This window comes from Lissotriton vulgaris, chromosome 4_1 (genome assembly GCF_964263255.1).
Source record: "Lissotriton vulgaris chromosome 4_1, aLisVul1.2, whole genome shotgun sequence".
NCBI lineage: Eukaryota > Metazoa > Chordata > Amphibia > Caudata > Salamandridae > Lissotriton > Lissotriton vulgaris.
Window position 1 is genome coordinate 2,050,260,135 of NC_141691.1, and position 26,445 is coordinate 2,050,286,579.

Genomic DNA, 26,445 nt, shown 5'->3' on the forward strand with positions numbered 1-26,445 from the left:
CACCACACCCATCACCACATACACCACATCCACCACCACATCCACCACCACCACATCTACCACATCCACCACCTCATTCACCACCATCACCTCCACCACCTTATCCACAACCACCTCATCCACCACTACCACATCCACCACCACATCCACCACCACCACATACACCACCACATACACCACCACATACACCACCACCACATACACCACCACATACACCACCACCGCATACACCACCACCGCATACACCACCACCACATACACCACCACATCATCCACCACCACCACACCCACCGCCACCACATCCACCACCACCACATCCACTACATCCTCCACCACCACTACATCCTCCTCCACCACCACCACATCCACCACCACCACATCCACCACCAGGACCACATACACCACAACCACCACCACATCCACCACCACCTCATCTACCAAAACCTCATCTACAACCACCACCACCTCATCTACCACCACCTCATCTACAACCACCACATCCACCACCACCACATCCACCACCACCACATCCACCACCACCAGCACATCTACCACCACATCTACCACCACATCTACCACCACATCTACCACCACATCTACCACCACATCTACCACCACATCTACCACCACATCCACCACCACCACATCCACCATCACATCCACCACCACATCCACCACCACATCCACCACCACATCCACCACCACATCCACCACCACCACATCCACCACCACCACATCCACCACCACCACATCCACCACCACCACATCCACCATCACATCCACCATCATATCCACCACCACCACATCCACCACCATCACCACATCCACCACCGCCACATCCACCACCGCCACATTCACCACTGCCACATCCACCACTGCCACATCCACCACTGCCACATCCATCACTGCCACATCCACCACCGCCACATCCACCACCGCCACATCTACCACCGCCACATCCACCACCGCCACATCCACCACCGCCACATCCACCACCGCCACATCCACCACCGCCACATCCACCACCGCCACATCCACCACCACCACATCCACCACCACCACCACATCCACCACCACCACATCCAGCACATCCATCACCACCACATCCAGCACACCAACCATCACCACCACATCCAGCACATCAACCACCACCACCACATCCACCATCACATCCACCACAATCACCACATCCTCCACCACCACCACCGTATGCTCCACCACCACCACATCCTCCACCGTATCCTCCACCACCACCACATCCTCCACCACAACCACCACCACATCCACCACTACCACCACATCCACCACCACATCCGCCACCACCACATACACCACCACCACATCATCCACCACCACATCATCCACCACCACATCATCCACCACCACATCATCCACCACCACATCCACCACCAACTTATCCACCACCAACTTATCCACCACCACCTCATCCACCACCACCTCATCCACCACCACCTCATCCACCACCACCTCATCCACCACATCCACAACATCCACCACATCCACAACATCCACCACATCCACCACCACCACATCCACTACATCCTCCACCACCACCACATCCACATCCACCACCGCATCCCCCACCACCACATCCACCACCACATACACCACCAGGACCACATCCACCACAACCACACCCACCACCACCCCCCCACCACATCCACCACCACCTCCTCTACCACCACCACCACATCCACCACCAGGACCACATCAACCAGGATCACATCCACCACAACCACCACCACATCTACCACCACCTCATCTACAACCACCACATCCACCACCACATCCACCACCACCACGTCCACCAACAACAGCACATCTACCACCACATCCTCCTCCACCCCATCCACCACCACATCCTCCACCACCACATCCTCCACCACCACATACACCACCACATCATCCACCACCACCACACCCACCGCCACCACATCCTCCACCACCACCACATCCACCACCACCACATCCACCACCAGGACCACATACACCACAACCACCACCACATCCACCACCACCTCATCTACCACCACCTCATCTACAACCACCACCACCTCATCTACCACCACCTCATCTACAACCACCACCACCTCATCTACCACCACCTCATCTACAACCACCACATCCACCACCACCACATCCACCAGCACATCTACCACCACATCTACCACCACATCTACCACCACATTTACCACCACCACATCCACCACCACCACATCCACCACATCCACCACCACCACATCCACCACCACCACATCCACCATCACATCCACCATCACATCCACCATCACATCCACCACCACATCCACCACCACCACATCCACCATCACATCCACCATCATATCCACCACCACCACATCCACCACCATCACCACATCCACCACCGCCACATCCACCACTGCCACATCCACCACTGCCACATCCACCACTGCCACATCCACCACTGCCACATCCACCACTGCCACATCCATCACTGCCACATCCACCACCGCCACATCCACCACCGCCACATCCACCACCACCACATCCACCACCACCACCACATCCACCACCACCACCACCACATCCACCACCACCACCACCACATCCACCACCACCACCACATCCACCACCACCACATCCAGCACATCCATCACCACCACATCCAGCACATCAACCACCACCACCACCACATCCACCACCACCACATCCAGCACATCCATCACCACCACATCCAGCACACCAACCATCACCACCACATCCAGCACATCAACCACCACCACCACATCCACCACCACATCCACCATCACATCCACCACAATCACCACATCCTCCACCACCGTATCCTCCACCACCACCACATCCTCCACCGTATCCTCCACCACCACCACATCCTCCACCACATCCTCCACCACAACCACCACCACATCCACCACCACATCCACCACTACCACCACATCCACCACCACATCCGCCACCACCACATACACCACCACCACATCCACCACCACCACATCCACCACCACATCTACCACCAACTTATCCACCATCACCTCATCCACCACCACCTCATCCACCACCACCTCATCCACCACCACCTCATCCACCACATCCACAACATCCACCACATCCACAACATCCACCACATCCACAACATCCACCACATCCACCACCACCACATCCACTACATCCTCCACCACCACCACATCCACATCCACCACCGCATCCCCCACCACCACATCCACCACCACATACACCACCAGGACCACATCCACCACAACCACACCCACCACCACCCCCCACCACATCCACCACCACCTCCTCTACCACCACCACCACATCCACCACCAGGACCACATCCACCAGGACCACATCCACCACAACCACCACCACATCTACCACCACCTCATCTACAACCACCACATCCACCACCACATCCACCACCACCACGTCCACCAACAACAGCACATCTACCACCACATCCTCCTCCACCCCATCCACCACCACATCCTCCACCACCACATCCTCCACCACCACATCCTCCACCACCACATCCTCCACCACCACATCCTCCACCACCACATCCAGCACCACCAAATCCACCAAAACATCCATCACCACATCCACCACCACATCCTCCACCACATCCACATCCACCACATCCACATCCACCACATCCACATCCACCACCACCACATCCACCACCGCCACATCCACCACTGCCACATCCACCACTGCCACATCCACCACTGCCACATCCACCACTGCCACATCCACCACTGCCACATCCACCACCGCCACATCCACCACCGCCACATCCACCACCGCCACATCCACCACCGCCACATCCACCACCGCCACATCCACCACCGCCACATCCACCACCGCCACATCCACCACTGCCACATCCACCACCACCACATCCACCACCACCACCACATCCACCACCACCACATCCAGCACATCCATCACCATCACATCCAGCACTTCAACCACCACCACCACATCCAGCACATCAACCACCACCACCACATCCACCACCACAACCACATCCACCACCACCACATCCACCACCACCACATCCAGCACATCCATCACAATCACATCCAGCACATCAACCACCACCACCACATCCAGCACATCAACCACCACCACCACATCCACCACCACATCCACCATCACATCCACCAACACCACATACACCATCACAATCACCACATCCTCCACCACCACCACCGTATCCTCCACCACCAGCACATCCTCCACCACATCCACCACCACCACCACATCCACCACCACATCCGCCACCACCACATCCACCACCACATCCGCCACCACCACATCCACCACCACATCCGCCACCACCACATCCACCACCACATCCACCACCACCTCATCCACCACAAACTCATCCAACGTCCACCACAAACTCATCCAACATCCACCACATCCACCACCACCACATCCACAACATCCACCAAACCCACAACATCCACCACATCCACAACATCCACCACATCCACCACCACCACATCCACTACCACATCCACCACCACCATATCCACCATCACCACCCCATCCACCGCCACCACCACATCCACCACCGCCACATCCACCACCTCCACATCCACCACCACCACATCCACCACCACCACATCCACCACCACCACATCTACCACCACCACATCCACCACTACCACATCCACCACCACCACATCCACCACCACATCATCCACCACCACATCATCCACCACCACATCATCCACCACCACCACATCATCCACCACCACCACATCCACCACCACCACTACATCCAAAACACCCCCCACCACATCCACATCCACCACCACATCCACCACCCCATCCACCTCATGCACACCACCTCATCCACCACACACACCACACCCAACACCACATACACCACCACATCCTCCACCACCACCACCACATCCACCACCACCACCACCACATCCACATCCACTACCACATCCACCACATGCACCACCACCACATCTACCACATCCACCACCTCATTCGCCAGCACCACATACACCACCTCATTCACCACCATCACATCCACCACCTTATCCACAACCACCTCATCCACCACCACCACATCCACCACCACATACACCACCACATACACCACCACCACATACACCACCACATACACCACCACCACATACACCACCACCACATACACCACCACCACATACACCACCACATCCACCACCACATCATCCACCACCACCACACCCACCGCCACCACATCCACCACCACCACATCCACTACATCCTCCACCACCACCACCACTACATCCTCCTCCACCACCACCACATCCACCACCACCAGATCCACCACCACATCCACCAGGACCACATCCACCACCACATCCACCACCAGGACCTCATCCACCACTACCACCACCACATCCACCACCACCTCATCTACCACCACCTCATCCACCACCACCACATCCACCACCACCACATCCACCACCACCAGCACATCGACCACCACATCTACCACCACATCTACCACCACATCCTCCTCCAGCTCATCCACCACCTCATCCACCACCACATCTACCACCACCACATCCACCACCACCAGCACATCGACCACCACATCTACCACCACATCTACCACCACATCCTCCTCCAGCTCATCCACCACCTCATCCACCACCACATCTACCACCACCACATCCACCACCACCACATCCACCACCACCACCACATCCACCACCACCACATCCACCACCACCACATCCTCCTCCACCACATCCTCCACCACCACATCCTCCACATCCACCACCACCAAAACATCCATCACCACATCCACCACCACATCCACCACCACCACATCCACCACCACATCCACCACCACCACATCCACCACCACCACATCCACCACCACCACATCCACCACCACCACATCCACCACCACCACATCCACCACACCCACCACTGCCACATCCACCACTGCCACATCCACCACTGCCACATCCACCACTGCCACATCCACCACTGCCACATCCACCACTGCCACATCCACCACTGCCACATCCACCACTGCCACATCCACCACCGCCACATCCACCACCACCACATCCACTAACACATCCACCACCACCATATCCACCACCACCACCCCATCCACCACCACCACCACCAAATCCACCACCACCACCACATCCACCACCAAGTCCACATCCACCACCGCCTCATCCACCACCACCTCATCCACCACCACCTCATCCACCACCACCACCACCTCATCCACCACCACCTCATCCACCACCACCTCATCCACCACCACCTCATCCACCACCACCACATCCACCACCACCAGCACATCCACCACCTCATCCACCACCTCATCCACCACCACCTCATCATCCACCACCACCTCATCATCCACCACCACCTCATCATCCACCACCACCTCATCATCCACCACCACCTCATTATCCACCACCACCTCATTATCCACCACCACCTCATTATCCACCACCACCTCATTATCCACCACCACCTCATCATCCACCACCACCTCATCATCCACCACCACCTCATCATCCACCACCACCACATCCACCACCACCACATCCACCACCACCGCATCCACCACCACCACATCAACCACCACCAGCACATCCACCACCTCATCCACCACCTCATCCACCACCACCTCATCATCCACCACCACCTCATCATCCACCACCACCTCATTATCCACCACCACCTCATTATCCACCACCACCTCATTATCCACCACCACCTCATTATCCACCACCACCTCATCATCCACCACCACCTCATCATCCACCACCACCTCATCATCCACCACCACCACATCCACCACCACCACATCCACCACCACCACATCCACCACCACTACATCTACCACCACCACCACATCCACCTCATCCACCACCACCACACCTACCACCACCACCACATCCTCCACCACCACCACATCCTCCACCACCACCACATCCTCCACCACCACCACATCCTCCACCACCACCACATCCTCCACCACCACCACATCCCTCCACCACCACATCCTCCACCACCACATCCACCACCACTGCTACATCCACCACCAACACCACATTGATCACCACATCCACCACCACATCCTCCACCACCACCGCCACATCCTCCACCGCCACATCCTCCACCACCACATCCACCACCACCACATCCACCACCACCACATCTACCACCACCAGATCCACTGCCACCAGGTCCACTACCACCACATCCATGTGTGTGTGGCTGTGTGTGTGTGTGTGTGTGTGTGTGTGTGTGTGTGTGTGTGTGTGTGTGTGTGCAAATGCAAATGTAATAGGTCTCACATCTGCGAGAGATTAAGCTATTGGCATTGTAAATGACAATGCCATTTATTTATCTGTTTTCCAAACCAACACATAAATAAAAAATGTCATTTACCATGCCAATAGGTCTAACTTTTGCAAAGGCGAGACCATTGCATTGTAAATGCTTGTTTGTTGTTATAGTAGATCTTTTGAATGCATTTTATAAACCCCTTTTAGCCACCTAGTATGTGCTATCTATCTTTCAGTTCTCGATCAGACTACTTGATCTTTATGCTTTTTTCTTACCTGTTCTTTCCTGGTCTTACTCCTTTTCTTCTTCTTTTCTTCTGTTTCTTTTGTTTTATCTTCTTTGTTTACATAAAACGAAAAATAATAATCATTGTTGAATCTTGTTAAGTTTATGATATGTCCTAATGTATCATTAGACCTTATGTTTAGTTTGTAAGTTTTTCCAAACATGTCAGATTCTGGTTCATTCCGTCTTATGGAAAACTTAATAAAGTATTTGAAATTAAAAAGTTTATTAAATGTATGAAATCATCCATGACTGATAGAATGTTATCGTAGAGAAAGTATGTTTTATTTGTAGCCCTAAACATGAACAACCTCTTGCATACCGGCTCACGGTGTAATATTAATGTGTATGTTTATTTCTATGAAACACAGATAGTGTTCAATCTTTCGTAATATTCACCTGAGACACCAACGTTTTAAAAATACATTTTTAAATCTTAATCTACCCCCTACAGAAGGTTTACTTTCTCAGGTCAAGTTAAATAGTGGGATAGTGCTCTCTGCTATGCAATTTGAGTATGCTGATTGATACAAATATATTTGAACTTGACCCTCTCTTACAGGGTCACACCAAATATTTTGCCTTCATTCCCTTCCTCTGCTGAACCTGTTTTTATTGGCTTTTACGACTGCGCACTTTTTTACATTTTGACACGCTGTAGACTTCACCATATGCTTCACCGGATCCGGTGACCAGCTGCAACACAATCAAAGATGGCTGAGAGCCATATTCCTACGAATAGGGTCCCAAAATAATTAGTAGCTGCATATTCTGATTACTCGCCTGCATGACAGAATATAGAATCTGCTTCATGAGGAAACTTTAATTAAACCCTTGCATGCTCGTGACGGAACCATTCCGTCACGAGCCACGTTGGTGCTTTGCTGATGACGGAATGGTTCCGTCACGGCCCGGCTGCCGCGCCTGCGCGGAGTGTTCTATCTAGCGGACGAGGCCGTGACGGAACCATTCCGTCACAAGCACAGCGCCACCTTGGCTCTTGACGGAGTGGTTCCGTCACGAGCATGGCGGTGCCGCGCGGCCCCCCCTAGCGCTGCGGCGGAATTACCCCCTTGGCCAAGGGGTTAAATGGAATTCTGCTCTCCGTTACCTTTGAGACCATCTACTACTATTTATCTTTTGGCACGTCTTGCAACCGACAATAAAGACCGTAATCATAGGAATTTAGCCCTGAAGAAGTTGCTGTGTACTTCATGGTAGCGACGAAAGACGTGTTGGCTAGGCTAAGACTCTGTAACAAGGACAATAAATCCTGGAATCACAGAGCAGTGGAACAGTGTTTCTTTCCTACACTCATTACTGTACTAACTTAAATCTGTATACCATTAGCGTGTGCAGGGGACCTTGGAGTTCTTTGTCTGTGGTTTACCACAATCTAGGGAGAGGGATGGCTCATCCTATTCTTTTGCAAAACACTTTCGCCTAAGTTCACCCTATAATATTTGGGTACTGCCTTAGTGCGCCTTCACCCCACTACAACAACCACCAGGCGTGCCGTGCCCTTGGTGATGAACCTAATTTAAAGTGGTTTCATACAACCAAGACTGAATAGTATGGTAGAGGTCAAGAGTATTACTCTGCTGCTCTCAGTACCTGTGTCTATTTGTGAATGTGAAACCTGGTCGACATGTTTCGCGCCTGTAGAAAGGTCTCTAATGGATCCTGGTGCGCTTCGTCAGGACTGTGCAGTGTGATTTGGTGCATAAAAATACAGATAAAAATAGGAGCAGGGAAATAAACATCCTATATTCCTATGGTACCGCTATTAAGTCTCTGAATGATTTAAAGTACTCATGGGAGCATCTCAGTGGTGTTCCTACAATTACCCCTTCACAAGAATGGAGTGCCTCAATGGCGGGTCCCCGCGGTCTAGAGGAAGGGGGTCTGAGATTGCCCCTTCTCACTGGCATGGAACCTGCCCTGTCGCTGAGTGACTGCCGGACCCTAGAGACTGGATGGTAGCGGTGGACTTGCAGGATGCTTATTTTCACATCTCCCTCCTGTCAGCTCACAGGCGTAACCTACGGTTCACGGTAGACCACAAGCACTATGGTTACCTTGCTCCCCTTTGGCCTCACCAGCGCCCCTCGGTTGTTCACGAAAGTGATGGCGGTGGTTGCAGATCATCTGCGCAGATAAGGGGTTCCAGACTTCCCCTATCTCGATGACTGGCTGTTGAAGGCGGGCTTTCCCCAGGCTGTCGTCTCCCACCTCCAGACTACGGCCGGCCTTGTGCATTTGCTGCGGTTCTCCAACAACATGCCGAAGTCACACCCGATTCCCTCTCAGAAGCTCCTCTTCATTGGAGCGGTTCTGGACACGACGCAGTTTCGGGTCTATCCTCCCGAACTGCGTACCCTAAACTCTTGGTGTGTTTTGCTTCCTTTTTCAGCGTTCTTCTTCCTGCTTGGTGTCTGTTCTGTGTTCTTGCCCAGCGGATCCATGCAGGCTCTTCCTTCATGCGGTGTTCGTGGTCTCTGGTCCGGTCTGCTTGTGCCACCTTCTCTTATATGGTGCCGGGCTTTATTGGTGCCCTGTTTGGGCCGTGGCCTTTTTGCTGCTATGAGCACCTGAACTGCTCATACTGGTCTACCTGAGGTATGTGCTTCTTTTGTGTGGTTCCAGTGTCCACACGGTATGCATAGGTACCTTCCGGTATGCTTGAATGCCTTCCGGTCTTTGCTCCTGTTTTTTGGCGCCTGTACTACTGGTCATCAGCTCTTTCGCATGTTGTGACAGACCGTTTAAGTCCTGGTGTGTCTTGTGCCTTCGTACTGCTAGCACCTTCTGGCCGTAGATTGGCATCCCGCCAATACTGTCTCTTGTGTCTTACTGGTACAGGTTTAAACAGGGTTCCTATTCGCTGTTGTACATATTGGGCCGGTGTGTGATGTCTCTGTCATACCAGTTGCTGTCTCTTGAGGCTTTGCTGCAGTCGGGATGCTGCATTCAGTGGATCTCTCAAACCCTCGGTTCAGCTCCGCTTCTTGCGAACGTGTATCCTCCCTTTTTACTCCAGCATATCTAGTGTATGAGTTCTTCTACATATGTTTGCTGGGTGAGGGTCAGCCTTTTGCCACTGCTGCTCCACCTGCCTTGCAGGCGAAGGTTCCAAAGTGCTTTTTCCATGGTCCATCTTTTTTTTCTCCAAGTTATGGACTTTCACTTCGCCACAGCCATTCTCGCTCTGTTTTTTCCTTTTATGAACCTCATATACAAAAAGGATTTTGTTAGCGCTGTTCTTGACAGCTTCTGGTGCCTTTGCCTCCCATTGCTTTCCGCTCTCTTTAGAGCTTCATGGTTGGGTAGTTTACTGCGCTAACATTACTGTCCTCACTATGGTTTGTCCCTGGTTGGCGGTGCTGTTTTGGTCACCTTCTGGACAACTGAATTCTCTCCGGAACTTGGTGGGGTTCCATTGCAGACCCGCCTCCTCCATAGGTATGGCTTTGGTATCTATTCTAAGTTAAGGAATTTGCGGCTAGACGTCTCCATCAGATGGGCGAGTTACTTACCTTCGGTAATTATGTGTCTGGTAGAGACATAGTCTAGCCGCAGATTCCTTAACGCCCGTCCATCCTCCTCGTTCTGCGAGGACCTTTTCAGGTTTGGGCTTTCTATACTCACCTCCCTTAGAGTGGCTTGCTCTTTTGCGGGGTAACATTCTCTCTTCTCTCCAACACAGAATGCTTTGTTCTGTTTCCCTGTTCCATTCCGCCCTTTCTCAAGATTAGGCGGTATGTTCATAGGTCATGTGTTCTTTTAAGTCCTTGGCCTGGATTGTACGGTGTGACATCTATTCACATTTTTCCCACCGTCCTGATCCCCCCCCCTTTTATCCATTGCCTTGTGTTTTTTGCCACCCTAGGGCCTTTTGCTTCAGATCTATTGGCTCTCTACATTTATGGGTCATTTAGGGTTGCGACATCTGTTTCTGGTGACGTCTTGTGGTGAGCTATTCTTAAATCTTGTGTTCCGGACTTGTTCTCCTTCACGGTTTTACTTCTGGATGCGAACTTCTTCCTCTGACTTAACCTTTGCTCTTGCAGGGTTGCTTTTCAGAGCGCTGCTCTGTCTCACTTGTCGATTTCTTTCTAATTTTTCATCATTTTTGCACATTGATCCCATATTCTCACAATTTTTTGGTGGTGACTCCGCGTTCTGATGCGGAAAAGTTTATCTGACGAAAACAGCACGCCGGGAGGGGCATATATGGCTCCGCTGATGTCATATCCGTGGACGACCTCAGGGAGAGGCGGGCAGCGCCGCCTCCTGGCGTGCGTAGGTGCTGCTGCCGAATGTTTTCTGGATCCAGTCTCACGCCTGGGGATATTCTAAGTTAAGGAATCTGTGGCTAGACTATGTCTCTACCAGGTACATTGTTACCGAAAGTAAGTAACTCGTCCTTTACTTTTCACAAATGTTGTTATTGAACACTGCAACCTGATGATGGGGGATATTTCAGATGTGTGAATATGTGAAGGATACCAGCACAATATAGCTGTAGTGTTGGTGAGCAACAGATTTCTTACTATAGAGGAGAAATAATGCTAGAAGTCATTTTTCCTTTTCCTGTTTTTGTCTTAAGTGCCATGGCCAATCATGCAGGCCCGAAACTTCCCGTAATTGTGAAGAATCTCATCCCAGCTATTAGTAGCCTCAATGAATGTCAGAGGATCACTGCCACTGCTTTCTTTGCTGAGGTAAGACTATAAGTTGATTTAATTCTTTTTATAGCCATCCTCATATGACACCTCACATTTGAACCTGTTCTCTGCTTTTTAAATTCCTCTGTTGTCAGTGCCATTCGATTTTGATATTCAATATTGTTGGATTATCTGCAAGTATCATTCCTTCCGCTTTTCAAAGATACACTACTTGTGGCTTCATCCCTTGCAGTGTTAGCCATGTCGTTTGTTACAATATAGAGCATTCTGAGGCCATGTGAATAGTACCCTATTCCATCTGTTTACTCCGTTAGCTTAGGCATTACCAAATGCTGCCTCCCTTCAGTAACGATCTACGTACTAGGAAATGTTGTTTTCATAATATTGGTAAATTGATGCAGGATTTTGAACAAGAGCATGATGAAAATAGATATCTGTGGGATGCTGATTCTTTATATATTGTACTAAAACAAAGTACACTATGGGTAAAGTAGATAACACTGTAGGACACTAGCTTAGTATATGGTGCACACTTATTTAAGTGGTGCACCTTGCACTATTAATCAAAGGTGGATAGGACACTTGTAACCACTAATACCAAGAGAAATATTTGGAAAACCCTCATAAACGTTGTGTATAACGTAAGCGGTATATGTTGTTGGCCGCCCCACACAAACGTTATGGCAGCAATCATTGGGTTTAACAATTTGTAAATTGCCAGCCTCACCCGAGGCGTTCTCTGGTTTTGTGGCAGTCTCCAGAGAATTTTAGAGTTACCCCACTGAGAGTGCGCAAAAAGGTTTTAAAAAAGCTTCCAGGCGACTTGGATATTCTTTATTAGTATCGCTGGACTGCTCGGTTAAAAAGGTTGGGTATGCTCGCTGGAAGTTAGGTATCCATAGCATATGATTAGTAAAATTGTAAGAACGTCGACATGTTTCTGCTCTGTTGGCCAGGATGGTCTAAGAGCATTCGTCAGGACAAGTACAACATTTAACACAGATAGAAAAACATATCACTATTTGTGATGTAGGTGGGTAGATTTTTAAACTTATTAGTCTTACCCTTCTGTTTTTCGGTATATGAGGTCACCTAAAAATTATTAAAGAGAAAGGTGGGGTCACTCCTAGCATTATCCAATATTATGGAAATAATTGTCATACAGAACTTGATACTAATTTAGCAAAAGTTCTAATGAGACAAAGGAAACAGGTTAAAGGGGACATTAATGGCGAGTAAAGGGGGGGCGACTGGCGAAGAACTAGCGTTTGGCATGGTGAGTCTGTGACATAGTGATGACAATAATACAGTACCCAAATCAAATCATAAAAGTGACATACCTCTAGTTAGGTGAGCTTTTCATATAAACCTAACGGAGGTAAGAACAGAGGAAGGATAAGAAAGGGGGATGGATAATAATCCATGCTGGTGAGACAGTTCGAGTTACCTCAGGTGAGGTCTTACCTTAGGAATGAAGAATCAAGGTTTCATCAGGAGGAAAGGACATTGTCCCAGGCTATAACGATAGCAGGCTAAGGTTAGTACAATATCGTGTCTTTGGCGATTCACCGCTAGTGAAAGCGGGAAGAAACTCACCCGCTTTGAAAGTATGCTGCGTCTTGTGCTGACTCTGCCTCCTGGACGCCGGGAGCACGCTTTCAATGGCGTTTTTACAGGGCATTTCAAAGAAATAGAAATGGGACTTATAGCAAAATAAGAACAAGTTAAGACTCTGTAAAAAGACAGTTTCGGATATATTATCACGCTCGAAATAAATTTTAAGTGAACCCCAAGAAGATGTGATAATTATCATGGCGTTACTTATAGGAATTGGAAAAATGAGTTTTTTCACTAAGTTGTGGTTATCACATATCTTAATACATCCAAATCTCGTGACTTTCGTACTGCAGAGAAAGTAGTTTTTTGGGGTCTATTGTACATAGAGATTAGCGTGCAAAGTGGTGCCAGCAAATGTCGTCATTTAGACCGATCTGATTGGTCTTAAGGCGGTCCACCCACCGCTGTTCTTTTTCATATAATACTTTGTCAGCATTGGGTGTTGTGTCTGGTATTCTTTCAATAACTGTCCATTTCAAGTCCTCAATGTTGTGTTTTTGTTCTGTGAAGTGTGTACAGAGCTTGGTAGTATTCTTATGTAAACGAATGTTGCTTTTATGTTCCCCTATGCGTAGTTTAACCTTCCTGCAGGTCATGCCAATATATTTTTTGTCACAGGGACAGGTGATCATATAGATCACGTGCGAGGTGTTACAATTACTATGTTGCTTTTGGGTCCATGTGAATGTTGCAGACAGCTGTAGAATCTTAGACATTGAAGTAGATGTACAGGCTGTGCAGGAGCCACATGGGTAGTGGCCCGTCACTGGTGTCATGTTGGTATTCCTGATAGGGCAGGTTGAATTGATTTGTTTTGGGCGAGTATGTACTAGTATATCGCGCAGATTCTTTGTTCGTTTATTCGCAAAACGAGGTTTTGGCCAGTTGAACTTTCCAGTATTTACAATGTGCCAATTCTTGCTTATAAGTTTGTTAACCTGGTATGATGCAGGTCCAAATGTGGTGACGCAGGTCAAGAGATCCTTGTTCTCCGCTTTTTCAAAAGTTGTCAAAAGGTTTTCCCTGGGTTGATTTGAGGCTCTTTTTTGACATTTCGATATTGTAGATTTTTTATAATGTCTTTGTTGGAGTCTGATGCTGAGAGCCTTGGATTGTGTTACATAATCCTTTTTTTGACTACAGTTCCTTTTGAGGCGTAAGAACTGGCTGTAAGGTAGATTGTCCCTTAATGGTTGTGGGTGATAGCTGTAATAGGACAACAAACTATTTTTTGCAGTAGGTTTTCTGAAAGTTTTTGTCTCAATTCGGTTTTCCACTGCAAAAATCGTTAGGTCCAGAAAGTCAATGCTGTTTTTATCTGCTGTATACGTGAATCTGAGCCATGGATCACGTGTATTTAGCCAATCAACAAAGGTTTTTAAATCTTGGTTATTGCGCCAAATCATGAGGACGTCATCAATATAACGTTTCCAGTAGAGAATACTGGAAACGTGGGGATTGGCAGTTGTACAATAGACCCCAAAAAACTACTTTCTCTGCAGTACGAAAGTCACGAGATTTGGATGTATTAAGATATGTGATAACCACAACTTAGTGAAAAAACTCATTTTTCCAATTCCTATAAGTAACGCCATGATAATTATCACATCTTCTTGGGGTTCACTTAAAATTTATTTCGAGCGTGATAATATATCCGAAACTGTCTTTTTACAGAGTCTTAACTTGTTCTTATTTTGCTATAAGTCCCATTTCTATTTCTTTGAAATGCCCTGTAAAAACGCCATTGAAAGCGTGCTCCCGGCGTCCAGGAGGCAGAGTCAGCACAAGACGCAGCATACTTTCAAAGCGGGTGAGTTTCTTCCCGCTTTCACTAGCGGTGAATCGCCAAAGACACGATATTGTACTAACCTTAGCCTGCTATCGTTATAGCCTGGGACAATGTCCTTTCCTCCTGATGAAACCTTGATTCTTCATTCCTAAGGTAAGACCTCACCTGAGGTAACTCGAACTGTCTCACCAGCATGGATTATTATCCATCCCCCTTTCTTATCCTTCCTCTGTTCTTACCTCCGTTAGGTTTATATGAAAAGCTCACCTAACTAGAGGTATGTCACTTTTATGATTTGATTTGGGTACTGTATTATTGTCATCACTATGTCACAGACTCACCATGCCAAACGCTAGTTCTTCGCCAGTCGCCCCCCCTTTACTCGCCATTAATGTCCCCTTTAACCTGTTTCCTTTGTCTCATTAGAACTTTTGCTAAATTAGTATCAAGTTCTGTATGACAATTATTTCCATAATATTGGATAATGCTAGGAGTGACCCCACCTTTCTCTTTAATAATTTTTAGGTGACCTCATATACCGAAAAACAGAAGGGTAAGACTAATAAGTTTAAAAATCTACCCACCTACATCACAAATAGTGATATGTTTTTCTATCTGTGTTAAATGTTGTACTTGTCCTGACGAATGCTCTTAGACCATCCTGGCCAACAGAGCAGAAACATGTCGACGTTCTTACAATTTTACTAATCATATGCTATGGATACCTAACTTCCAGCGAGCATACCCAACCTTTTTAACCGAGCAGTCCAGCGATACTAATAAAGAATATCCAAGTCGCCTGGAAGCTTTTTTAAAACCTTTTTGCGCACTCTCAGTGGGGTAACTCTAAAATTCTCTGGAGACTGCCACAAAACCAGAGAACGCCTCGGGTGAGGCTGGCAATTTACAAATTGTTAAACCCAATGATTGCTGCCATAACGTTTGTGTGGGGCGGCCAACAACATATACCGCTTACGTTATACACAACGTTTATGAGGGTTTTCCAAATATTTCTCTTGGTATTAGTGGTTACAAGTGTCCTATCCACCTTTGATTAATTCTGCCTAATTCTGGGGAACAGATAGGACAGCTATTCCTCTTCCCTCATTTTGATGAACTCGCACCTTGCACTATTCCAGGCAACGCTTATGGTGGTTTTAGTAGTTTCAAAGTGGTAGCTGTGGAGAGCAGCTTATGGCTTATCTTAAAGGAGTGTTAAGCAGCTTGTTTTAACAGTTTAATCAGTAGTGTAAGTTAAATGAAAAAGAACCACACAGTGTTTATATAAAAGTACTTCTATTTTTTCCACAACACTCTGGGGATTTTAATTATCATTGGGATTGAATACCTAGAGTTTGTACCTCTAGCAGGTTTGAGGAAGCCATGACCATCCTGGGGCTGCACCAGATCGAGGGGCGCACCACTCATGAGAAAGGCCACATCTTGGACACGTCATCAAACGCATTATGTACTGATTGCAGACTATGTAGCTGGTCTGACCACCTCTTGGTCAGTCTTTCACTCCCAGTAGACAGCTGCCCCAAACATCTACCTATAGGATGGAGGGTGGTACGGAATTGGCATAAGATTGAAGACGTCAAGCTGAGGGAAGTGCTGAACTGGACAATACATCTTGGATCTCAGTTTAGGCAACCAGATTTGAAGTATGAAGAATGTTTACATCAGCTAAAGCTAGCCATTGATGAGGTGGCTTCCGCCTGCAGGGAAAGAATAGCAAATAGTAGGAAGGGGACCCCCTGGTACACGCAAGAATTGAGAGGGGAAAAACAAGCTCTCCGTCAATGTGAGATATTTTGTCAAACTTTCTGACCCACGCACACAAAGCACTTTACGAACTTGGACCCGAATGCCTCAACACATGACTCTCCTTCTACACCCCCTCCCGCCAGCTACGCTCCTCCAACCAAGCCCTTGCTGCTGTACCTCGCATCAACAAAACCACCATGGGAGGAAGATCCTTCTCCTACCTGGCGGCTAAAACCTGGAACTCACTTCCCATTCACCTTTGCCTCACTCAGAACCACCTAGCATTCAGAAAGCAACTTAAAACCTGGATATTCGACAAGTAATTGCCCACCCTTCTCCAAGCGCCTTGAGACCCTCTGGGTATGTAGCGCGCTATATAAATGAATTGAATTGAAATGCTTACAAAGCAAAGTTGGCCCGCTATAAAGCCTCCATTATTAGAGCAAAATCTGCGCACTATGAAGCTTGGATTAACGAGGCAACAGACACTCAGAAGGAGAATTTTAACGTACTCCGAGAGCTGCATTGTCTGAAAGAGCCAAGGACCGTCACCAGTCCGGTTGACTGTGACAAGATGCAGGATTTCTTTTTACCTACGATGGAAGATATTAATACAGACATAGGTAGCATGAGCATTATCCCCTGCCCATTGTCAGTGGAGGACTCGCTGGAATTTCAGGGTACTGCTCTTTCGGTTCAGAACACAAGCACAGGTGCACCCCACATCAAAATTCAAACAAAAAGAACAATTATACAGTCCATATTCAATAAAGACATTCTTCAATTTCTTTCTTATTATTCCATTTCCAGTGGATTAGAAAATGGAAACAAGTTTTTATGACTCTTCACACAATACAGCCGATGCCTTTCGTCCTAGTAAAGGACTTTTTCAGGGCACTAAGTATTGTTTGTTTATCCGTTGCTGCCATGTCCCTCGGTACTCTGAATGTCTGTGACAGCCTCATTTCGGCTGTTGTTTTCCTCTTCATTCAATATTTTAATCAACTTACAAGATATTAGTATTAGTAAGTTTCCTCCGCTCTGATGTACTATGGGTAATCGTGGAGGCTGATATTGTTCATGCTCATCTTTAACCAGTTGGAGCTGCTTACTCTACCTGTAGGCCTTCCCGCATAACTTTGAGATTATCAATTGCGAGCCTAATTGGAACGCATCACTGCGGTGTTTGAAAATCCTTATGTTGGGATCCTCCCAGTAGCCATCATCTGTTCGTGGTCTAGATACAGAGGGCTCACATTTTAGACATAATATAATACCTGACGTGGAACAGTTTATAATCAACGAATCCTGCGATTCACTAGCCTTTGGATGGGTTTGACCCACCCAATACTTAGTGCCCTGAAGAAGTCCTGTACTAGGACGAAACGCATCGGCTGTATTGTGTGAAGAGTCATAAAAACTTGTCTCCATTTTTTAATCCATTGGAAATGGAATAAAAAGAGAGAAACTAAAGAACGTCTTTATTGGATATGAACTTTATAATTGTTCTTCTTGTTTGAATTTTGATGTGTGGTGCACCTGTGCTTGTGCTCTGAACTTTTAGGTTCCTAAGGGAACGAGCATTGTGATGGTGGGTGCGATTCAGTGTGCACACAGACCCCAGTAAGCATAGACTGGCTAAGATTGGGGGAGGGATAGCAGGTTAGGTGCTGTAGCTAGACGGTTCCACTGTCAGGTTCGCCTGTTTACGTATTGCTCTTTCGGTGTTCCCTGTGCTCGAACCACATGATTTAGCCCATATTGTGGCCAAAGTAAAATCAGGGTCACCTGAGGACCCTTGTCCACCGTAGTGGTTCAAAACCATCATCCCGGTGATAGAGGATGAGGTGTTAGCCATATTAAATCTGTCTTTGGCTACAGGAAGGGTATCATAGAAGTTTAAGGAAGCCCTGGTGATCCCGTTGTTGAAGGCCGGGGCAGACGCCAAGATTCTCAAAAACTTCAGACCCATTTCCAGACTTTCCTTACTGACAAAAGTCCTTGAACAACACGTTCTCAGAGTCCTCTCGTCTTTTGTTGAACAACATCGGCTGTTACACACTCGGCATGCCGGTTTCAGAGCACACAACAGCACTGAGTAGGTGATGCTCTCAGTGCTGGATGACCTACGACTTGAAGCCGATAAGAAGATCCCCTCAGCCCTTATCCTATTGTACCTCTCAGCCGCATTCGATACGGTGAATCACGTGCAGTTATTGGCCCGTGTTCGGCGGCTGGGAGTTACTGGGACCGTCCTCCAATGGATTACCTCCTTTCTGGTGGACCGGTCTAGGAGTCCAATTAGGAGATCATACGTCGAAGCGAGGCAATTTACAAGGGGGGGTCCCATAGGGCTCTGCATTGTCCCCTCTACTTTTTAACATTTACCTTCAGCCCCTGATAGATGCATTGGCCAGAACAGATTGTCAGGTGTTTAACTATGATGACGATACACAACTAATTGTGCGAATTGACAACTCTCCTGATTCACAGCGTAACGTCCAGAACATCCTCTGGTTTACCATGAACTGGATGACCTCTAATTCGCTGAAGGTAAATCCAGATCAAACAGAAGTGATTGCCCTCACTTCAGGGGTCTCACCCTGGTCCAATCTTTTTTGGCCCCAAGAGCTGGGTACCACCCCTATGCCGGTGCCAGCAGTAAGGAGTTTGGGTACAAAGCTAGACACTGGATTAAACCTAAATATCCAGGTATCTGCTGTTGTGGGGAGCTGCGTTGGCCTGATGTGGCAACTTCAGAAATTAGCGACCTTGCTGTCTTCTTCCACCTTACAGACGGTTGTGACGTCAATAATCCTATCATGCCTAGACTATGGTAATGCAGTCTACACTGGGCTTCCCGAAAAACTCATGGGGAAGTTCCAAGTGGTTATGAATGACGCAGCAAGGCTGATGTGTGGACTGCATAGAAGAGCCCATGCCACCCCCCTGCTGCAGCAGCTACACTGGCTTCCCATCAGGCAAAGGGTTACATTCAAGGGGTTGTACATTGCACACGAGTCCCAGTTCGGAGAGGCACCCAAAAGCATCAAAGACCGCTTGAGGCCTTATGTACCCAGACGCTCTCTTCGGTCATCAGAGTCCGGCCTGTTAGTTTGTCCACGTTTTACCAGAATGCCTTTAGGGGGCCGGGCATTTTCAGTTACCGTCCCCCAGAGTTGGAACATACTACCCGACGGTATGCGTGGGGAAACTAGATTACTACCGTTCCGGAGGAAACTTAAAACCCTCCTGTTCAGGAAGGCGTTTGGACAAGCTGTGTGTGGAGTATAGTAGTGAGAAAAGGATCCTGGACCTTCTATTCATGTTATAGTGCTTAGAGACCTCCCGGTGATTGGCACTCAATAAATAAAACATAACATAACTAACTCATGGGTATATCCCCTACCCTTACATATCAACACAATACACAGGAATACTTAAAAGCAATCAGGACAAAATCACAGCACAAAATGAAGGGGGAGACCAAACCATATACTAAGAAAGTGGAATGCTGAGGATGAGAGTTGGACCAGAAGACCCAGAGGAGCCGGGGAAACAAGGAACCCCTGCCACCCCCAAAGGTAAGTACCCACTAATGCCGCGGAGGCTGTGTGCAGAGGCTTAACACAGCTGCATGTCCAATAGAAGTCAATGGAAAAGTTCTGTTGTAGTTTTAGAGAAGAACCCTTCCCGGAGGACCCACAATGAAACCCTTTGGATGACAGAAGGTTGGAGAGCCACTCCTCCGGCGGATGCCCCAAGAACCAGGTTACCTACACCAGGTAAGCCGGGTACATGGGGTGAAGTGACATTAAACCTGCCGTAGACTTCAACAGAAGGCTTTGATGAATATGCCTCTGGAGAAGATTTCAAAGGAGTCCGGTGGAATCCAAGGGTGGATTCTGGGAGTGATAAACCTGCAAGCAGAGGGGACAGAGGGGACGCTGTAGCCCAAGAGGCACGGAATCACTGTGCCCACTCATGTCAGGAGGTTCGGTATAGTCAGCAGTGACCATGTTGCTGAAGCTGTGAGGACCAGACGATGTTGAGGAAGACCAGGAACTATGTACGAGCTGTCCCGTGTCGGTGACTAGGTGGTCGGTGTCCGGCGGGAGCACCAACAAACCTTGGTAGCCGCAACAGGCGTGTAGAAGAAAAGGGAGCAACATTGGGACCAGCAAGGTCCAAGGGACTCACACATACTAGGAGAGTCAGAGCAGGCATCGAGCAAGCAGGGGAACCCACTGAAGCAGTAGAATACCCTCAGGAGGACCCAAAGGCCAAAGCCACTGGAGCCGCAGGAGGACCTTGGCCCGCTCACCAAAGATGAAGGCCCATGGTGCAGAGGATGTGGTGAGGATCCTGATCTTGGAGGGCAGAGGTGCTGGAGGCTGGAGTTTCTTGTAGCCTGAAGATCTCAACAGATCAAGCAAGTCAACGCGGTGCACAGGAATTTGGTCCCAGCGGTTCCGACGAGGGATACTCGCTTCAAACCTGCAGAGGACCGGTCTGGCCTAGAGGGAGTTGCAGAACACCACCTGTGTTGCTTAACCTCGGGAAATCCGTAGGACAACCAGACCAGCAGAACAGGCAGCTATGTCCCGTTGCCTGCAGATGCAGGGAAGTTACTCCTTCACTCCCAGGGATATTTCTTTGTGTGTCCTTCATGCCCACAGGTCTGGTGAAAAACCTAGATGAAGCACAAATACAGACAACAAAAAAGATTTGAACAACAGCGAGACCAGGAGCAGCAGAAGTCTTTCTTGGTGCAGTCTCAGTTCCAAATGAAGTCCAAGTGTCCAGAGGTTGAAGAGGGACGTAGTTTTAGGTTTGAGTGCTGTTCAACGACGGATCGAAGGACCCACCCATACGTAAGCCCTTAAGTACTCTAAGGAAAAGGTCGGAACAACTTGGGTCCCTCACAGAGCGGGGCTGGACAGAGGGGAGTATACTTGTATATCCTTTGTCCAGTTTTGCGCCAGAGGAGGAGCAAAGGGCTCCCTGAACTGGCTCAAACTGGAGTATGCACGAAGGGCACTGTTGGAACTGGGGTAGCCTGGCCTAGGGCAAGACTAACAATTCAGAGGCACAGTGTAAAGGTTGCAGACCACCCAAGAGTAAAACCACACAATAGCACTCAAAAAGAAAACACTACACCAAAAAAATGTGGGAAAATACGTACTGCTTTATAAAAATAATATTCTCTGTGTTCTCACAATATAAATAGCTTAGAACATTTCAGGTCACTTTAGTATCAGCAATTATATCATTTAAACTGCTAAGCAATTAATCAGCCAGTTTCAACAATACAGTACAATTGTCATTAAATCAGTAATAACACTCTCAGGTTTGTTAACTTGAATCAATAATCAATATCGATAGTATATTTCCTCAGACTCCAGTATTAATTAGATTATACTCCAGTGAAGTGCTCTAGACTTTACCTCCTCACACCACTACTCATTTTCAGGGAGCACATTCAATGAGAGGTTTCAATTAACCCAGATGTCAACAATTGTCTCAGCCGCCTTAATTAGGGGCTTATACCTCTTTTAATTGACCAGAACTCTCAGCACCACTTTGGCACGTGCTCCTTCTCTCAGGCCCTATTACAATAGCTTTCTTTTCCCTGAGCCAGCACTTACTAGGGATAGCTTCCTCAAGTACAGGTGAGGAAGACAGTCAGGGTGTTGGATCTGTTTACACCGGCTCTAGCGCCCCTCCTCTCCCTCACAGACAGTTCTCCTAGGGACCCTTCTTTATTGAAATAACTGGAGGAGATTAGGCCCTACCGGCTCACTCTCCCCACCTGCCCCACACACTCCTTACTGCACCAGGGAGGCGTTACTCCCCAAGTCTCCACGTGTCAGGCTCAATCGGGCGGCTCCACCGCAGTCCAGGCTGGCAGATACCGAAGGGGACCTCTCCCTCGCAGTCGGCTTTCTGTCCCCGAGGCTAGCGCAGGAAGGTTTGAGGGCGGGATCTCTTTCACCCGGCACCCGCTATCAGCAATCAGCTCTTCACCTCCCCCCTCTCGCTCACGCCGGCTCCTCTGTGTGGCGCTCGAGCGAGGGGGAGATTACCTCAGTAATCGCGGCGGTATCCGGCGCTCAGGGAAACCCTTCCGGCGCCTCTCCTCAGCGCTGATCCCACGGAACACTTCACCAGGGGGCATGCGCTGTAGCGCTCAGCGGCGCCGGCTTCCGCTGCACTTGCTCACAGAGCAGACGCTGTACTCCTGGGCCTGCCCGTTCTTAGGCCCCTCCTGTCTCCAGAAGCAGACGCGCCTGGGACATGCGCGGTAGCGCTCCCTTACTCCCAAACCTTGGGATTTCTCACAATGACGCGGCCGGTGCCCCCGGGGTCCTGCAGACGGCGAAGACAGCGCCGCTCCTCTCTCACAGTCACTCCCCTCACCTGGCTCCAGGGGACACGCTGAATAAAGCGTTTTGCTCGCTCAACAGGGCCACACAAGCTCAGTAGCCACTCGCCTTCCCTCTAAGCCTCGGGGTCCACACTAGGCTCAACCCTGGGCTAGAGCTGACTTCTACACCACGCTGGTAAGAGAAACACAGCCAGGGGGAAGTCAGGGAAATCCTCAAGCAGAGCGTCCCGACAGGGGTCAATGGGGCTCCAGTGTAGAGGGGGGGCTTCCACCTCAGGTGGGTCAATCTCTTCAGTAGAAGAAGGTGGTTGGGAGGGATTGGTCAGGGGTTGAAGGGGGAACGTCTCCCTGTAGTGGCTATCTGAAAGAAACACGTTAGTGTTAGATTCCTTACCTTAGAATATCCCCAGGCGTCAGTCTGGATCCGGAAACTTTTGCGTAGCAGTACCCCTGCGCGTCGGTAGGCGTCGTCTGCAGGCGTCCCCTGCGGCTCCGCGTCCGTCGTCGGCGTCGTGCGCTGTGATGACGTCGCTGGAGTATATAGACGCCGCCTCCGCGCGCTGACGTCAGTTCTTCTTTTTTCCGCGCCAGTGGACGCAGATCTGAAGAGCAGTACTCCGGTCTTTTGACCAAGTTTTTCGTTTGTTTTTTCTCTAATTGTGCCTGATAGGATGCCTGGGTTCAAGCACTGCGATGACTGTGAGCGCACGATGTCGGTCACAGACCATCACCGCCTCTGTCTCCGGTGTCTGGGCCCCGACCACGACGTGGACTCCTGTGTCGACTGCCGGGCCCTCACCAACAAGGCTAGGCGGGAGCGGTCCCGCAAGCTACTGGAGCTCCGGGTGTCGGCCCCACGTCGGGACCGGGAGCGGTCCCGGTCCGGCCGGAGGTCGAGAGAGCGTTCGAGGGAGCGGTCGCGGAGCCGCGCCGAGCATTCCGGAAGTCGACACCACTCGTCAGGCTCGTCAGGTAGGAAGCACAAGAAGTCGGGGCGTCGTCCTCGTACCCCCGACTCCCCCCGACGCTCGCGCGATGCGGCCGGGGGCTCGGGTGACCCCAACCCCGCGGCTCCGCGAGAGTCGCCGGCGCGGCCTGCCTCATACCCTCCGGTCCCTGGGCATGGCGCGACGCCTGAGGAGATCGAGGCGTTCCTCATGGCCATGAGGGCGCTCGCTTCTCCGACGGGGCCTACGGTGCCTTCGGGCCCAGTGCTACCGTCTGGGGGCCCTGGCGGTTCGGGTGTCCCTGCCTCGGCGCCGTCGGGTGCTCCGGCCCCGGCGCCGCCGACGGCTCCGACCCCGGCGCCGCAAGGGCCTTCGGGATCGGCGCCGGCTGGCCTTCCGGCCTCCCCGGCGCCGTTGCCATCGGGGTTACCCCCGACGCCGCCCCCGCGCGGCGCCGGTTCTCCAGTGCCGGCTCCGGCCGGCGGTGGGGTTCCGGCGCCGGCTCCGGGCGGCGCCGTCCCCTTACCCTCACCGACGCCGGACACGGCGCCGGACGGGCGTCGCTCGACGCCGGTCCCGGCGCCGATGGGGCCCATGAACCCCGAGGAGCCGGTCTTCATTGTTGACTCCGAATACGGAGAAGATGAAGAGTTCGGTGAGGGTTGGGAGGGGTCCGAGGACCCTCTGTCACGCGAGTGCCAGTATGACCCGGACTGGACAGGTGACTTGGGGGATGCCAGTGGTCTGGATGACTCTCCTAACCCTGGTTTGATCTCTCCTCCTACCGTGGCATCGGTGGAGGGTGCTGCATATTCTGTGGTGCTGATGAGGGCTGCCAAGGCCTTACACCTTGAGCTCCCCGTCGCGGCCGTGAGGCCTAACATCCTCACCGAGGTCTTCAAACCGCAGTCATGCCCACTGGAGCCACTGCTGCCGTTTAATGAAGCCTTGTCGGACGTTCTGTTGGGCACGTGGTCCAGGCCCGCTTCAGGTGCGCCTGTTGATCGGAACGTGGCCAGGCGCCACCGTCCTTGTCCGGACGACCCCAAGTTCCTGTCTACCCACCCCACTCCTGAGAGTCTGGTGATCCAGGCCTCGACCTCCCAGTCCGCATTCCCGTCAGCCCCGCCCGACCGGGAATCCAAGAGGTATGACCAATTTGGCAAGAAGGTCTTCTCGTTTGGGCCTGCGGTCTTGCAACACCGCCTGCCTCTTGGGCCGCTACACCCACTCTGTGTGGGATACGGTCGCGGAACTGCTGCCAGAATGCCCTATGGAGGTGCGGGCAAAACTCGGTCAGGCTGTGGCCGAGGGCCGGGATGCAGCGAAATATTCGATTCGGTGTGGTCTTGATACGACCGACTCGCTGGGCAGAGCTATGTCAACGACGGTGGCGATTCGTCGCCACGCCTGGCTGAGATCCGCCAATTTTTCGGCATATGTCCAGAATACCCTGATGGACATGCCGTTTGATGGCTGTCACCTGTTCGGTGACAAGGCGGACCACGCGCTGGAACGCTTCAAGGACTCCAGGGTCACGGCCAAGTCCTTGGGTCTCTCGACCCAGCGTCAGCAAACGAGTTCGTTTTGTCCCTTTCGTGGCCA

General features: G+C 50.3%; 1 protein-coding gene across 2 annotated transcripts in view; it reads left to right on the forward strand.

Annotated features, from left to right (window-relative positions):
• The window catches only part of MROH1 (maestro heat like repeat family member 1), a 2,204,128-nt gene that overhangs the window by 1,942,067 nt on the left and 235,616 nt on the right, over positions 1 to 26,445 (forward strand). For both annotated transcript variants that reach the window (XM_086966435.1, XM_086966436.1), the window contains exon 36: positions 12,254 to 12,368. In XM_086966435.1, coding sequence (XP_086822561.1) covers positions 12,254 to 12,368 — 115 coding nt within the window. The remainder of the gene's footprint in view (positions 1 to 12,253; positions 12,369 to 26,445) is intronic.